Source organism: Neofelis nebulosa, chromosome 3 (assembly GCF_028018385.1).
Source record: "Neofelis nebulosa isolate mNeoNeb1 chromosome 3, mNeoNeb1.pri, whole genome shotgun sequence".
Taxonomy (NCBI): domain Eukaryota; kingdom Metazoa; phylum Chordata; class Mammalia; order Carnivora; family Felidae; genus Neofelis; species Neofelis nebulosa.
Window position 1 is genome coordinate 115,823,852 of NC_080784.1, and position 16,950 is coordinate 115,840,801.

The 16,950-nt window shown below is 44.6% G+C and overlaps 1 protein-coding gene across 4 annotated transcripts in view; it reads left to right on the forward strand.

Annotated features, from left to right (window-relative positions):
• Positions 1 to 10,723: 10,723 nt before the first annotated feature.
• The window catches only part of ETNPPL (ethanolamine-phosphate phospho-lyase), a 39,991-nt gene continuing 33,764 nt past the window's right edge, over positions 10,724 to 16,950 (forward strand). For all 4 annotated transcript variants that reach the window (XM_058721694.1, XM_058721695.1, XM_058721693.1 and 1 more), the window contains exons 1-4: positions 10,724 to 10,956; positions 13,785 to 13,903; positions 14,183 to 14,342; positions 16,787 to 16,861. In XM_058721694.1, the coding sequence (XP_058577677.1) occupies positions 10,757 to 10,956; positions 13,785 to 13,903; positions 14,183 to 14,342; positions 16,787 to 16,861 (554 nt within the window). In that variant the 5' untranslated portion in view covers positions 10,724 to 10,756. The remainder of the gene's footprint in view (positions 10,957 to 13,784; positions 13,904 to 14,182; positions 14,343 to 16,786; positions 16,862 to 16,950) is intronic.

The following is a 16,950-nucleotide window of genomic DNA, read 5'->3' on the forward strand; positions in this document are numbered from 1 at the left end:
GAGACACAGAATCCCAAGCAGGCTCCAGGCCCTGAGCTGTCAGCACAGGGCCCGACGCAGGGCTCGAAATTACAAACAGCGAGATCATGACCTGAGACAAAGTCGGACGCTCAACGGACTGAGCCAAGCAGGTGCCCTTAAACCCCTTTATTTAGTATGGCATCCAAACTTCTGGCATGTGGATGTATGCTGCAAATAACAATGGAAAGCAGTTAACCATCAACTTTCAGCAATACTACGTAAATAAATGTAAATGTGAGAAAACTGAGGACCGTTAAGTGAGAGCATGATCCCCGCAGGGAGAGCGTGAATACCAGACATTCAATTTACAAGGAGATTGTTGAAATTCAAAGAAAATCATAAGGAGTAATTCTTGGAACTGATGGCATTTTTTTCCCAAATAAAATATACTTATATATCAACACCATTTTAAATCCCTTCAGCCAGAGGTCTTTACACAGGATAAAGTAAGAGGAGAGATGTTAAAGTCTTCTACGAACCTTCATCACTGAGATACGCAATCAATCGATTCTGTTAGTTAACTCCTCTGGGAAAAAGACGTATTGGTAGCATGGGAATTGCCATGTCTTTATTTCTATAAAATGAACAGCAAAAGTGGGTAATTAAGGTTCTACCAAGACCAGACATTTCACATATGTAATAGTAAGAACAACAGTAATGTTTAGCACTTATTAAACACCTGCCGGAATGTCAGGCACTATTCTAACAGCTTTGCTGTATTATCTCATTCGATCTTCACAAAGACCTACTATTTGTGCTATTTTCCATAAAAGGAGGTTGAATAACTTGCTGGACCTCACACAACCAGCAAATGGAATCAAGCCAACCCGCTCCAGGACCTGAGCTCAAACCACGCGTGACATGCCCTTGAATTTGAATATCCCTATAATTCTGTATCCTGTGAGATCCTTTTCTTTAATGTTTATTCATTTTTGAGAGAGAAAGAGAGAGAGAGAGAGAGAGCCCATGAGTGGGGGAGGGGCTGAGAGAGAGGGAGACAGGATCTGAAGTGGGTTCTGCCCTGAGAGCAGAAAGCCAGATATGAGGCTTGAACTCAAGAACCATGAGCTCATGACCTGAGCAGAAGTTGGATGCTTAACCGACTGAGCCACCCACGCATCCCATGAGGTTCCTTTTATGGCTAATAACATTGCACCTCAAACAGGTTAAGCAGCTGAAACAGAGCTCAGTTTCAAATTCAGGTCAGTTTATATCCAAAACCCCTGTTCCTTCTACCACAGTTTCCCTCAAAAGAAATGAGGTGGCAAAAATGGAGACAAGAAGAGACAGGTCTGGGAAACAAACCCTACAGACACATCCCAGGTGTCAGCACAGTTTCCCCTGCCCCTCGAAATCTAGAGAATCGTGTCTACAGCCCCCTCTGTACATCTTGGGAGAAGCCCCAGGAGTGGTCAGAGGTGCTGTTCTATCCTGGTCATCTTGGCCTCCAGTGTCCTGCCTCAGCCGAGCGCTGTTCCCATTTTCCACTGTGGGTCCCGTTGTGGAAATCCCATGATTTCCCCACCAGGCCCAGGTGGATGTGCCAGACAGCCCTTAAAAATGATAAGGTTCCCAGACCTTTTCTCCCGCTCAAGCCCCAGCTTCCCGTCATGACACTCGTCTCTCTCTTCTTCACCCTCCTGTCCTCTCTCCCCGAGCCTCCATCTCCAGAGCAAGAATTCCTTCCCCTTTTCCAGGCAGAGCAGTTCAATCTCAGGACCCCTCCTATCTAAGACCCCCTCCTGAGGCCTGTCATTTCATAGCTCGAAACCTCTTTAAGGCATTTTGCTTTCCCAGAGGAGGCACCGCTCTGGCTTTTGCAGTGGCAATTGCCCCCTGCTACCAAACCTACCACACATCCTTATCATCAGGCGAGCCATGAGCCAGGGAGTATTCTCAAGGCTACAGAATAGAATGTGTCATGAAAACCTCAGTATACTTTTTACAAGTTTATAACACCAAACATGTGACATCAAATTAGACACTGCTTTGTTGCCACTGCTAAAAATTAAACACACATATTATATAACGTTTGTCGTTACTGGCCTGCCCCCATGTGCCTCAGTCTCGGGGGCAAGTCAGGAAGAAAGGAATCTTGTTGGCCAAGCACTTGGCAGCCACATGGCTCCTGGGCCTGCCAGTTCCCAGGGAGGCTGAGTCCTGGCAGCCTTCCCGGAAGCCTCGGTACGCCTGTGTCCCATGTCTATTCTTGCAGAGTCACCCACATTGGGACTAAAGAGACTTACTGACATTTCTGGACTTTTTTTTTTTCTTCGCATAAAAGCAAGCTAACGCATCAGCCCAATGCTGCTGCATTGATGGCTTTAAAAATTGTTTTCAATTTGACCGTGACCCTCAAACATAGACTTTCTCCGGGAAAAACAGCTGATGCTATCAGGCTCAGCCAAACCTGCCAGGAGCCCTCTTAACCCTGTATTAGCAGATGAGATCGGCCGTGTGAAGAGCAAAATAAACACAAGACTCCTAAGGAAGAGGTTCTAAGAAGAAGATAGGTAACTCTGGTCCTTCACACGGCACTCCAGGCGGTTGGACAGGACGACAGGGGCATGAGCTTTATTTTTTTTAAATTTTTTAATGTTTATTTATTGTTGAGGGAGAAAGGGAGGGAGACAGAGCATGAGTGAGGGAGGGGCAGAGAGAGAGAGGGAGACACGGAATCTGAAGCAGTCTCTGGATCTGAGCTGTCAGCACAGAGCCACACGTGGGGCTTGGTTCAACGAACCCCGAGATCATGAACTGAGCTTGGTTGGATGCTTAACTAACTGCATTTTCCACTGTGGGTCCCATTATGGAAATCCCATGATTTGCCCACCAGGCCCAGGCGCTCCCAGGGGCATGAGCTTTAGATCTCATCCTGACTATACCCCAAAGCCACTCTGTGGCCCAGAGCATATCCTACGACCTGAGTCTCAATTCCCTACTCTGAAAATAGAGATAATAACACCTACCGTGCTGGTGTGAAGATTGGAGAGATAGAAATGAAAGCACCTTATCGTTTATAGCAGTAAGTGCTATTACACTGGTAACTAAATTTGACCTTTATTTTTAAAGTATTTATTGAGTACCTACTATGTACCTACCAGGCCCTGGACTAGACACTAGGGATACAGTGGGAGAAGGTCAGACCCAGTCTCTCGCCCATGGAACTTTAATTCTAGGGAGGAAAAATAGGACTTAAACATGTAATGATACAGCTAATATGTTACTTAGTTACAATTGTGACGAGTGCTCCAGGGGGAAAGAAAGTATGGGATGCTGTGGAAATAGCAAACAAAGGTAGGTTGGCTGGAGTTGATTTCCTAAGGTTGGGCAGGGGCAGTGGGGCGTGTGGCTGACCACAAGTGACCATCACTGAAGCGGAGGCCTGAGTCAAGGAGGGGATGGTGGGAGTAGCGTAGGGGGCCTTGGGACAGCTTCTCACGTGAGGACCCAGATGAGGCAGCTCTGAGGAGGGCCAATGCAACTGGGCTTGAGCAAGCAAGAGGGAGAGAGCAAGAGGAAGGGCTGGAGGACACAGGATCATGGATTGGAGTCCTAAGATAAGTGGAAAATTATTAAGTCGTATTTGTAGGGGAGTGGGAAGATCCAGCTTTCATAGTAAATATGTCTGGCTGCTTTGAGGATGGGGCACTGGAGGGGGACCCACGCATAAACCTGCAGCAACAAATAAGAGGCTGTTGGTATAATTCAGACAAGAGACAGTGATATCTTAGACCAGGAATAACAGACCATCTACTGAAACGGCCCCGTGGCTTTGGCCCACCTCCTATGACAATGTTTCTCAAACTTGCCTGATGGTAGGAATCTATGAAGTTTGTTAAAATACAGGTTCCCAGGCTCCCTCTCTGGGGATCCCATTTTGGTGGTTCACGGGGGTGGGGGTGCCTGGGAATCTGTACTTTAAGCAAAGTTCCTCAGTGATTCTTTTTTTTTTTTTTTAATGTTTATTTTTAAGTGACAGAGCAAGGGAGGGGCAGAGAGAGAAGGAGACAGAGGATCCGAGGCAGGGTCTGTGCTGACAACAGACAGCCCAATGCAGGGCTCGAACTCACGAGCCTTGAGATCACGACCTGAGCCGAAGTTGGACGCTTAACCGACTGACCCACCCAGGCGCCCCTCTCACTGATTCTTATGAAGCAAGTGTGTCCAGTGCTACCCTGAGAGAAATGTACCTTCCTTTCCCATGTAAAAGAAAACTGGTCCTGACAGGGGCTGTGCTCTTTATGACCCCAACCAGTGGAGGATCTTGGTGTAAACTCTTAGTTCACATGATATTTTTCCTACTTAGAACTAAATCAAGCAAGAAGTGACACATGGTGACACAGCCAGAGTGACACTTTTAGTAGGACAACTCCCCCGCAGGTAATTCCTTAGGAATCCAATCCATGATCCTGAGCAAAGTCTGTAAGCCCTGTGTCCTCCCACCTCACCTCTTGCTCTCTCCCTCTTGTTTGCTCTGATATATTCAACATTCAGATTCTCTATACTGGTGTATTTTAAAGTGTGTTCCTTGAAATAGGAGGGGGTTTTTTTGTGTGTGCACTGATAGACATACAGCTGTCAAGAGAGGGAAGAAGCTCTTTGACTGCAGGAGCTTCTAGAGCCTTCTGGGACCGAGAGCAATGGAATGGAATGTTGGTCTAGTTCTACATTCTGTAAACGTCCCGCAGAACAGTGCACGTCCCCAGCCCATAAGCAGTTGAACTTGGGACTTTGTCACTTGTCCCCAACCTCTGCCAGTACCTTAGAGGAAAATGTAGAGACCTCACAAGGATTACGTCCTCGGAAAACTCTTTTCAGTACTGGCATAGTTGCACATTATCCAGTTGGAGTAAGAAGGAACCTGATCGCAGTCTGTCCAGTTATCCTCCCTATCGGCTCGCCTAAGACAAATTTCTATTCATTTATGGGGAAGCACACAGGAAAATGTGACTCAAAGGGGCAGTTAGAATCTGGAGCTGATAAACCATCTTAACGCAGGAAAGGGAAGGGAGAATGAATACTTATGGGAAAACAAATGTCATTTAGGAAAGCTAAACGGGCCCTTAGGAGAACACATGGCATGTGTGCTGGTTTTGTGACCGTGTCTGGTCAGGTGGTCTCGTGTGCAGGGGATAAGAATCATTCTTTCCTGGTTGTGAAGCTGAAGATGACAGTTGAGTTCTTCTGGGGGCTCTGCTGTCGGACGGATAAAGGGAGTTCAAGATAAAAGCCCCTTCCTACCTCTATTGTAATGCCTGCAGCTCAAAATAAGTTTTATGCCACAGTGGCATATGCTAGACCCCTTCAACACTAGAAACAAACTCATGAGAAATGAACTGGAGCCTTATTCTTTTTTTTTTTTTTTTTTTAATTTATTTTTGGGACAGAGAGAGACAGAGCATGAACGGGGGAGGGGCAGAGAGAGAGGGAGACACAGAATCGGAAACAGGCTCCAGGCTCCGAGCCATCGGCCCAGAGCCTGACGCGGGGCTCGAACTCACGGACCGCGAGATCGTGACCTGGCTGAAGTCGGACGCTCAACCGACTGCGCCACCCAGGCGTCCCTGGAGCCTTATTCTTGATCCTTGTCTGCATCTGGAGCATCACGAATTGCAAGTTCCACTAGTCGGCCTCTTGAGTGCTTATGTGGTTTCCAGGCTGACTACAGTTCCAGGAAGAGTAAGATAAGCCTAGGGTATTTTTTTTTTTTTGTAACATTTATTTATTTTTGAGAGAAAGAGACAGAGCACAAGCTGGGGAGGGGCGGAGGGAGAGGGAAACAGAATCCAAAGCAGGCTCCAGACTCTGAGCTGTCAGCACAGAGCCCAATGCAGGGCTCAAACTCACAAGGTGTGAGATCATGACCTGAGCAGAAGTTGGATGCTTAACCAACTGAGCCACCCAGGCACCACCCAGGCGCTGCCCGCCCCCCCCACCCCACCACCCTAAGGTATTTAAAATATAACCTTTCTCCACCACCACACACACCCCTCAGAAGACTCCCCCTGCCACACACAAACACAAGTCTGGAAGATTCTTGTGGACTTAGTTTGGGGCAGAGAGGATAGGTGTATACAGTAGGAACACACACACATCTCCCGAGTGGTCGAATGGCTCCATTAACGTGGTTTTGAAGTCCCAGGTGTGGGAGGGCCTATCGGGTTCTTTCTGATGTGAACTAGGGGCTGTGTGTGCAATTATACACACATGCCGACATCAGTGTGGACTCCTCAGTGAAGTTAAGACGTTTGACCTGCACTCTCATGCAACGAGTGTCAGGGGCAAAGGAGACCCTCCTTGGATATCATGTGTCATGTCCGAAAAGCATCACACCCAGCATTTGTCCCAGATGATGTATGATTTCAGAAAAGGCGAGTGTCCACGAAGGGCAGGGGGAGGGCAGGGCAGGGTAACAGGAGAGAGTGAGGAACCAGTCAAATGCTCACATTCCATCTTGAGTATTGTAGAATAAGCTGGAGAGCCTCTGTGGTTGGGAACACAGAGTTCACTCATCTTTGCATGTTTGTCACTGACAAGAAAATTAAAACCTGCCATTCTGGGGCGCCTGGGTGGCGCAGTCGGTTAAGCGTCCGACTTCAGCCAGGTCACGATCTCGCGGTCCGTGAGTTCGAGCCCCGCGTCGGGCTCTGGGCTGATGGCTCGGAGCCTGGAGCCTGTTTCCGATTCTGTGTCTCCCTCTCTCTCTGCCCCTCCCCCGTTCATGCTCTGTCTCTCTCTGTCCCAAAAATAAAATAAAAAATGTTGAAAAAAAAATTAAAAAAAAAAAAACAAAAACCTGCCATTCAGACTCTTCTCATCGGAATATGGAGCGGAATTCTTATTGTCCCAAGTTGGTGCGCACTGTGCCTTCCCATTTCTGGCATGCACAAGTACAGTTTGTTTGGCCAAGTGTAGGCTGTTGGGTAATCTGTGAACTTCAGGTCAGAACTCACTCAATGGGGTGACCTAATCAATAGGATCAGGACCACAACTGAGCAAACGTCTGCTTCTGGGAGGAAAGACGCACCGGCACCCACTCTTACCAAATAATCATGCGATACAGAAGTACACGGGAAAATACACCAAAAAACACCTTGGAATTTGTTTTTTGACAAAACATTGCAGAAGGTGAACTGTTGACCTGTATCCATCCTTATTTTGGTGCTACGACGTGTCTGTTCTTTATTTAAAGACTGTTCTTGGTACTTAGTTAATATTATATATTCCACATTGTGAAATAAGTTAAACAATGGGGAAATGATGTTTTTGGAGCAGCAACCTGTTTTCCTATAAAAGATAATTAAAAGATAATGAATCTAAGCATCTCTCTCCTAAAGAAATGGCTAAAATGTATTGGCAGTCAGTATGCAAATAGAGGGAATAAGGTTTCAAAGGCTCTATGGCGTCCTAAGAACTTCACCTTCGAAACAAGGTATTGAGTCTTCACATGTCTTTTCTGTTTCAGTCAGTCAGTCCACAAATATTTATCTGTCTACCATATGGTAAGTGCTGGGTTGTGCTGAGTTACACTGATGAACGAGACAGAGAAAGACCAAACAAAGAGGAGATTAAGACAGGAACAGGGCAGGGATTCCTGTTTTTAATTAATTGAGAACTATTTAAAGCAAGGTAGTCAAGAACGACCTCTCCAGGGCTGTCCGTGACATTCAAACTGAAACTGAAGCAAATATAGTCTTTGAAGTCATTACGGGCAAGAAACCTCAGTGGGGTGGATGCAGGCTAGGGAGCGAGAATCAAAAACGAGCCTGGAGAGGAAAACTGGAAGTCACTGCTGGGTTTTAAAAAGGGAAAGGACAGGATCGGGCCACACAGGGTGGGAAGGGGAAGCAAGGAAATGAGCTCCCGAGTGCTTCTGCATAGGTCCTGGTGGAGACGCAGAAAGCTTACATGCGGTGGTGGTAGAAAGGGCGGTAGCAGAGAGATTTAGAATATACTTTGAGGTGGAGCCAACAGGGCTCAAAAATAATTTGACGTGGGGATGGGACTGAGAAAAAGAGAGGGATTATCCAGGACTCCTAGTTTTCTGGTTTAGGATCATTTCCCTTAGTTAACTCCCTTCAAGGCTCTTACCACAATGAAAGCAACTTAAGCCATTCTCTCGTTATTTTATTTATGTGTTTATTCTGTGTGTCTAGAATAATCCTGTCCAACAGAAAAGTAATGGGGGGCGCCTGGGTGGCGCAGTCGGTTAAGCGTCCGACTTCAGCCAGGTCACGATCTCGCGGTCTGTGAGTTCAAGCCCCGCGTCAGGCTCTGGGCCGATGGCTCGGAGCCTGGAGCCTGTTTCCGATTCTGTGTCTCCCTCTCTCTCTGCCCCTCCCCCGTTCATGCTCTGTCTCTCTCTGTCCCAAAAATAAATAAAAAACGTTGAAAAAAAAAAAAAGAAAAGTAATGGAAGCCACATACGTAATTTTAAGTTTACTAGTAGCCACATTAAAAAAAAAAGGTGAAATTAATTTTAATGACATATTTCACTTAATTCAACCTATCTAGAATATTATTTCAGCAAGCAATCAGTATAAACATTAATGAAAAATCTCACAGGTGTTTTGCAATAAATTTGTACGTATTTTATGTTGACAGCACATCTCCATTCAGACTAGCCACATCGTGGGTCCCTAAAACTCACCTGTGGTTAGTGGCTATGTTCTAGATAGTGCACATCTAGTATGAGCCACCGAGGGTAAGTCCATTCAGTCTAGTTCCTCTTTATCTCCTGCAACTGAAACATTCAGTGGCACCCAGTGAGTATTTGATACATTGTGGACGAGTGAATGAATGTCTGATGTTGGGGACAGTAGTTTTTGGGGTGGGGATCAAAGCTTCTACTTTGGATTGATTCTGTCTGAGGTATATCCGAGGCCTCTAAGTAGAGAAGTCAAGAAAAGAAGTAGATATGAAAGTGTGGGACCAAGAAGAAAAAAGAACTGGGTGGAGATGTGAATCAGGCACCTTGATGGGTAAACCCAAAGGCATTGTGGTGGATTAGCTCGGGGAAGAGCACAGAGAAGAGAAAGGGCCCAGGTGCCAAGAATTTATAAGAGTAAGTGATTCAAGGAGAAAGGAGTGATAACTCTGCTGAGAGGTCAGGTATTAAAGGAAAAAAAAAGGTAGGAACATTGAGGTCTTAACAACAATCTTACCACACATTCTACAGTCATGATCTCTTTTAAGCCCTCTTTACAATGCTTTGAGTCAAAAGGAGATTTTTTGTTTTTTACTACAAAGAAATGTGGCCTCCAAAAGGTCAAGAAGCCTAACTAGTTTATGAAAGAACCAGATCTAGACCCTAAGACTCTTGGTCCATCGTTATTTACAGAACATATTTTAAAGCACTGGGCAAAACAAGAAACCATGGAGGTTTATAGAAAAAGAGTGACTATCTGTGACTTCGCCAGGTCTAGCTAGGTGTTTTGAGAATAAATGTACATTTGGCATCATCTTTCAAGTATGGGGCTGGGCCAAGATTACATGATTAGGATTTCTTGGAAGATTCGTAAGTGCCTTCTGCCCTTCATTTATAACACCTAGAATTCTTACCACGCTGTTGGTCATAGGACCCTATTTCTCAGCCTATCCTAGGCAATGCAATAATACTACCTCTAGTATTAATGTAATGTAAATTACATTAATGCCGTAATGTAAATGCCGTAATGTAAATTAATAACTTCATTCAAGAAAAAGATCATCTGCAAACATTCTTCAAGTGCGTTGCTATAGGTAAATTAAGCTTTCTTTGCTGCCTTTCAAAACACAGAAAGAAGGAAATGCTCTAGTTTAAACTCTATGGCTAATAGTTGCATGACCTTGAATAAGACCTTTTCTGTGCCTCGTTGTTCTTATCGACCGAACAGGGAAGTTAAATCAGATGATCTGTAGTTCTTAAGATAACTTATGACTTAATGTTATAGTTAATCAGCATTAACTTTGTCCAGATATTGAACTTCCAATTTGATCAGTGTGTGAAGATCATCCCAAAGGAAGTCAAGAAATTTAGAAATGAATTCCAAATGCACCACCAGATAGACATGTAATCATGCGACAGGGAATAATCTCTTTCGTCTTATGTTAATGGCATAACAACTCTCCTCATCATTTCTCGGGGTTTGTTTGGAGGACTGAACCAGGCAAATCACGTGAATATGTTTCATAATCCGTATAGTAGGAGAGAAATTAGAAGTGTAATTACTGTTACAGTAGATCTTTGAAACACTGAGTTATCATTCCCAACAAGTATCTGGCTGCGTCCCTGTCACTGATCCTTAGGGCATGTGACGTTACTTTAGTTATGATAGGTTTTGGTATTGGAATACGCTCACTGTGAGACCCTACAGTGGTAGGATCTGATCTCCAGAGAGCGCCTATCTTTGAACGTTTACAAGAACACAATGGGATACACCAAAAAGAAACAAGAAAGAAAGTGGGAAGGAGTGAATTCGCGGGCAGAAGAGGAAGAAAGGCAAAGGCAAGGTCGAGTTCGGGAAATCAAAGGCGAGTCCAAAGAAGTAGCAACGATTGGGAGGGGTAGTGGGAACCGCAGGGCAGGAGCCGGAGTCAGTTAGTTGAGGGGCACGGGTGGTGGCGAATGAGTGGCTAGTCCAGTGACTCGCCAAAGCGGGCACCCGGGCGGAGGAGGGGGAACAGGAGGGTGGGGCTTGGCGAAGGGCAAAGGCAGGGCAAGACTTAAAAGGGAGATGACCCCAGCTAGTTGATGCCACCAGTGACTCCAGACGCCCCGGGCGAGGGGACCCCACGAGGGACCGCGGCGGGAAAGGCCCGCCGCTGGGGCAGCCTCGCGAGGCAGGCGCTCGCAGGCGAGAGGGAGAGCCGAGGAGCGCCCGGCAGCCGCGCCACCATGTGCGAGCTGTACAGCAAGCAGGACACCCTGGCGCTGAGGAGGAAGCACATCGGGTGAGGGCTCGGTAACTAGCGCCAGGGGCGGGGAGCTGAAGCGGGGCAGGTAGCGGGCGAGCAAGAACGCGGCGCGCGGAGGCCCCCCGGGGCGGTGGCCCGCCGAGCTCGAGACGCCGCCGCCCGGCAGCCGCACCTGCGCACTCGCGCCGCAGCCCGCCCGCCGCGCCAGCCCCCGGTGCCCGCCGCGCCTCCGCCGGGAGGGAACGCCGCCAGCCTGCTCCCGCGCAGTCCGGGCGCTCTGCCCCCCGCCGCTGCCTGGGAGCTGCCGGCGGCTGCGAGAGTTGTCCCACGAGGGTTAATAGATCTAGGAGGGGAACTATTCCAGGGATGGGGGCTGAGACGGAGATGGGTAGCCCTGCGCCAAATCCCACCAACCCGAAAGCTCTCAAAACTGTGAACTCAAAGATATTGAAAAAAAAATTTTTTTTAATCTTTATTTTTCAGAGGGAGAGAGAGAGAGAGACAGAGTTTTAGCTGGGGAGGAACAGAGAGAGACAGACAGACAGAATCCCAAACGGGCTCCAAGCTCTAACCTGTCAGCGCATAGCCCATTCTCTGGGCTCAGACTCACCAACCCGAAGATCATGACCTGAGCCTGAGCAGAAGTCGGGTGTTTAACCGACTGAGCCACCCAGGCGCCCCTCAAAAATATTTTCGACAGTGGCTATGAAAACAAACTAATTCTGACAATTTTTGTTTAAAGTGAACTTTTTCTTCTTGCTTGCGTGGTTAGGAGATAAAGGGTTAATCCAACCAGAAGAAAACCTTAAAAGACACTTTGTTACGGGTAAAATAAGCTGTGCGCTCATTACAATGAAAAAATGCAATGTTCTTTCCAGTCTCCTTTTGTTTTGCGCGTTTTATAAACGACTCGGTAAAATACCGGTAAGCTTACAGCACTGAATGTTAGGTCAGACCTGGGCTCTGGTCCTAGTAGGGTGTCATGTTACCTGTGTGACCTCTGTCAGATTACTTTAATTTCCTCTTCTGTGGGAGTAGGAATAACATTCTGCTTCACAGGAGTGAGCAAGTGAGATTAATAAGCATGATCTGGTTTCTAAAAAGGCACATGTAAATATAGATGATGATTGTGGCCACTGTAAAATCAAAGGCCTGCAATACTCACATGTAATTAACAAGCACTGTCATGGGTAAACTTGAGAGAGGACTAGGGACGCAAGAAAGAAAAGAACTAGTATCTACTTCTGAGAAATGCTAGGCGGTTGCTCCTACTGGTCTCCTGGTCTCAACCCAGACGTTTCTAGATGGCCTGTTGGGAGATTGCTTGGAAGGAACTCTCTCAACCCGGCATAGCGGAAGCCAAAATGGTCCCATTCCTCTCTCGTTACTCAATCACCCCCTTGTCTTTTTCTGTTAGTTTTCAATCCTATATAATTAGATTCCAGTGAAAACCCAATGGTTTCTAGTGTGAGCAGAAGAAATTTTGGGAAAGGAGGAATATCACCATGGACAGCCCTGAAAAATTTTACCTGAAGTCTGAGTGCAACGTGTAAAGTACCGTTAGCAAGGGAGGATGAAGTCTGAAGTTACTAGCCCACATTCATGACAAAAGTTTCCTTTGGCTTTTAACGGGGAGTATAAACTAACAGTTGGGTTTGAGCTAATAAGAAATTCTCATTAAATATTAGTTTCCTTTTAACTGATGATGCTTAATCTGAGGCAATTTTAAATTAAGATTACCTATATGTAATAATTAAAATACTTTCTAAAGTATTTTACTTTACTTATACGCAATAAATAAAATACTTTCAATTTAATATGTAAGCATTTCATTACCTTCCAAAATGCCTCCAATGCATGTGGCACTTTTTTGTGCATGCAAAATCACCAAAATAAAAATAATATATTCTATTTTACTTTCTACATATCCATAGAGCTAAGATAAAAAAAACTTTCGTGATGTTTCTATGTTACTAAAATTTATACTCCAGGCATTCTAAAATTTATATTCCAGACAGTCATCCAAGTAACCCAAAATATGGATGACTTTTTATTATGCTCAAAATAATGGATTAAGGGATTAGAAGAATAATTGGATTTCATTATTTAAGAATGGAAAATCCATTTGATACAGGACAAGTACCACTCAAAAGACATGGGAATCGTCTCCTATAAAATCTCTTTTATAGTATTTAATACCAATTTATTTATATTTAGCTTTTAGTGCTATTCATTTCTTATCAATTAGATCAGAAAGGGAGAGGGAGAAAACAAGCAGATACTGACTTGAGCTATGGTATTAGGACAGTCTACTATCAAATTCAGGTTTTTTTTCACTTGTTGGCTGTGTAATCTTGAACAAGTGTCTTGATTTTTCTGAGCCTCAGTTTCCTCACCTATAAAAATGAGAATGATAATAACCCTATTTCATATGATTGTCGGGAGGATTAAATATTTGTAATATTTATCAGTTCCTGAACATAGTCAACCTTAAAAAAAAAAAGTTTTTTGTTTTTTTGTTTTTTTTTTCTGGTAGAACAAAACTTCCCAAAGGAAAATTAGTTATTGGTTGGTGTAATTAGAGCTGTCAGAGTTGATCCATGTGCCTCTAAACTGAGTTGTCAAATCATGGCAAATTTCATATAACAAATACATGAAATATATGAGCAGGGTCACGAATGGGGGATTAAGGTGAAAGGTTCCAGGGTAATATGAAAAAAAAATTTTTTTAAATGTATGTCACCCAGGTTGTGTTTCCCTTTCCTTTATGTAACTGTAATTTTCCACTGATCATGACCTTCATTGAAAAGGAAAAACACTGAGCAGTCCTCCCAGACCAACGTGTTTCCTTTCATTATCTCTAGGCCCTCATGCAAAGTGTTCTTTGCTGCGGATCCCATCAAAATAGTGCGAGCCCAGGGGCAGTACATGTTTGACGAGAGAGGTGAACAGTACCTGGACTGCATCAACAACGTGGCGCACGGTACATGTCCTGTCTTTGTTGTGCCGTGAAGGATACGTTTGTGGAGTAAGGCAGACAGAGCACCACTGATATTTGTCCCAGGAATTGCCAATGGTTGCAGCTCCTTGGCTGAATGGGGTCAGTCGTCCCTGGCAGGAAAAGTTACAGAGCAACATGGGAGAGAAGGAAGCTCAACTTTGTCTTTTTCTCTTTTTCTTGCTTCAGAATCCCCCTCACTGCCCAGGAATTTAAAATTGTAATTTCTTTGTTTGTTTGTTTGCTTTGTCTTCTAAATTCTAGTGGGACACTGTCACCCGGAAGTGGTCACGGCTGCCCTGAAACAGATGGAACTGCTAAACACAAATTCTCGATTCCTTCATGACAATATTGTTGAGTATGCCAGGCGCCTTTCAGCAACCCTGCCGGAGACGCTCTCTGTTTGCTATTTTACAAACTCAGGGTATGTTTCGAAGTTTCCCACCCACCCCCATTCCCACTCATCTCTTTGTTTACTCTCTCACACGTATCTTTCTTTTTGATTTGTGGTGGAGCACAGACGTCTAAAAAGTTTTTCTGAGATTCTTGCCACTTATTAAGTGAACACACGCGGGGGCCCTGCCGGTTTGGTTTTCTTCTGCTTTTTCTCCATGAGCTTGTGGACGGCATGCTCCGGGGTTTTTGGCACAGCCACTGATGATTAACATGTGCATGTCACTCAACTTTTTATTACCAGGGCTTCCCTTGGTGAAAGGTAAGGAAAGCATATCTAGAATGCTTTAGTATCCCTAAAGGAGAGACACCTGGGTTGTAACCATGGCAAAAATATCCAAGCTGCTTCTCACGTGACAAAACCTAACCAGTCGTATGACACTCACCTCTTCAGACACTACAGGAAGCAGCTAAAAAAATCGATAGGGACCCCCTGCCTGGGTCGTTCAGCCTCTTAAGCCTCGGATTCTTGATTTCCTCTCAGTCATGACCTCATGTTCTGGTGAGTTGGAGACCCACATCCTGCGGAGCCTGCATGGGATTCTCTCTTCCTCTCTCTCTCTCTCTCCCCCTCTCTCTCTGCCCCTCCCCTGTTCACCCTGTCTCTCTCAAAATAAATAAATAAAACATTAAAAAAAAATTTTTTAAATAAAGGAGCACCTGGGTGGCCCAGTCGGTTAAGCATCCGACTTCAGCTCTGTATAAACAGCTCAGAGCCTGGACCCTGCTTCAGATTCTGTGTCTCCCTCTGCCCTCCCCCACTCGTACTCTGTCTCTCTCTCTCTCAAAAGTAAACAAACATTTAAAAAATTTTTTAAAAAATCAGTAGGGCCTGGGCAGTTTTTTTGAAGCATGAATAATGGATTTCAGCAAAGAAGGAATTCTACTAAATGGATATAACTTTTGGAAGACTTTTGTTAAATTTTTTTTAATGTTTATTTATTTTTTGAGAGAGAAATAGAGGGTGAGCAGGGGAGGGGCAGAGAGAGAGAGAGACACAGAATCTGAAGCAGGCTCCAGGCTCTGAACTGTCAGCATAGAGCCCGACGTGGGGCTCGAACTCACGAACCGTGAGATCATAACCTGAGCTAACATCGGACGCTTAACTGACTGAGCCACCCAGGCGCCCTGTAAGACTTTTGATTGACTTGTTTTCTTAGGCAATTAAACATTTCCCTAACACAAATGCAAAAAAAGGAAGGACTAAATTCAAAAGAATAGATATGTTCCAACTTTTAAGTTCCGTAAATTCAAGTTATTCTGTATCCATTCTATGGAATATTCTGCAGACGTTAAAAATATGTGTTTGAAAATACATTTATAGTGACATGTGAAAAGCTCAGAATGTAATATTATATTGGGAGGAGACTTGTACATACAGCATTAAACTCATATTTTAAAAATTATGTGTATGTATATATGATTAAAACTATTAGAAATTCTGTAACTGTTTGATCATATGATATTGTGATTCACATTTCTCTTTTCAATGAGATTTTAAAACCAATTTTGTAGGCAGAAGATCATTCCTTTTTCTTTGTAAAGAATGAAGAAATTTTAGGATCCAATTTGTTGTTATAAAGCATTTCTTTGCCTTCAATGAATTAAATACCATAATATTTGCCTTTCACTTCTAAAGAATCCTACACTGTCAAAAAGGGATTGCTTCCAAGAGCACTGTCACCAGAGACTAGAGGCAGCAGAGCCTGGGATGGTGCAAAGCATAATCCTGAAGTTAAACGGTCTGAATGCTGGCTCTACCTCTTATTAGCTGTGAGAGCTCAGAGAGCTCCTTAACCTCTCTGAGGCATTGCTTCATCCATACAAAGGAGACAGCAGCCCCCGCCATACAGAGGAGTTCTGAGAATAAATGCAACCAAAACACTCCATATGATGTCTGGCAGAGAGCAAACATCCCACAAATGATTATTTTCTTCCTCTGTGTCTGAGTAGTATATTTAGACTGCCAAAACCAGAAAGAAAAATTATGATCTTCATTTTATCAATGAGGAGCTGATCAAATATTGGGTCAGTAGAACTTAGTTTTGTGCTCCAATTAAGGGGCTGTCGCACTGCCATTCCTCCGAGATGAGGCTTAACGCGGGCTTCCTGACATCCTCCAAGTCCGCCACCTACTAATGTGGCTGAACTAGGCTGAAATTTGAACTGAGCAGCATATCCTTTGAATTGGGTTTCTTCTGTGTGTCTCATTCCTTATTGAAGACCTCTGGGGAACTTGTATTAGAAGGATGAAGTGAGATTTGCTGGGTGAGCAAGACTAAAGGGGAAAGAGAGGACTGCAACTTCTCCATCCATTTCTGAATAACTGGGATCTTACAACTTTGGTAATGAACATTTTGAAACATTTTTTTTTAAGCTTATGTCATGTTGATCCCTGTCTCTGTGTTATCTTAGATCTGAAGCCAATGACTTAGCCTTACGCTTGGCTCGGCAGTTCAGAGGCCACCAAGATGTGATCACTCTTGACCAGTAAGTTTTGGATGCAAGACTTCTAAGCAAGAAGCTCCTTCAGACACAAAATCGTATTGGTCCTGGCCATACCAAATACCACAAGCCCA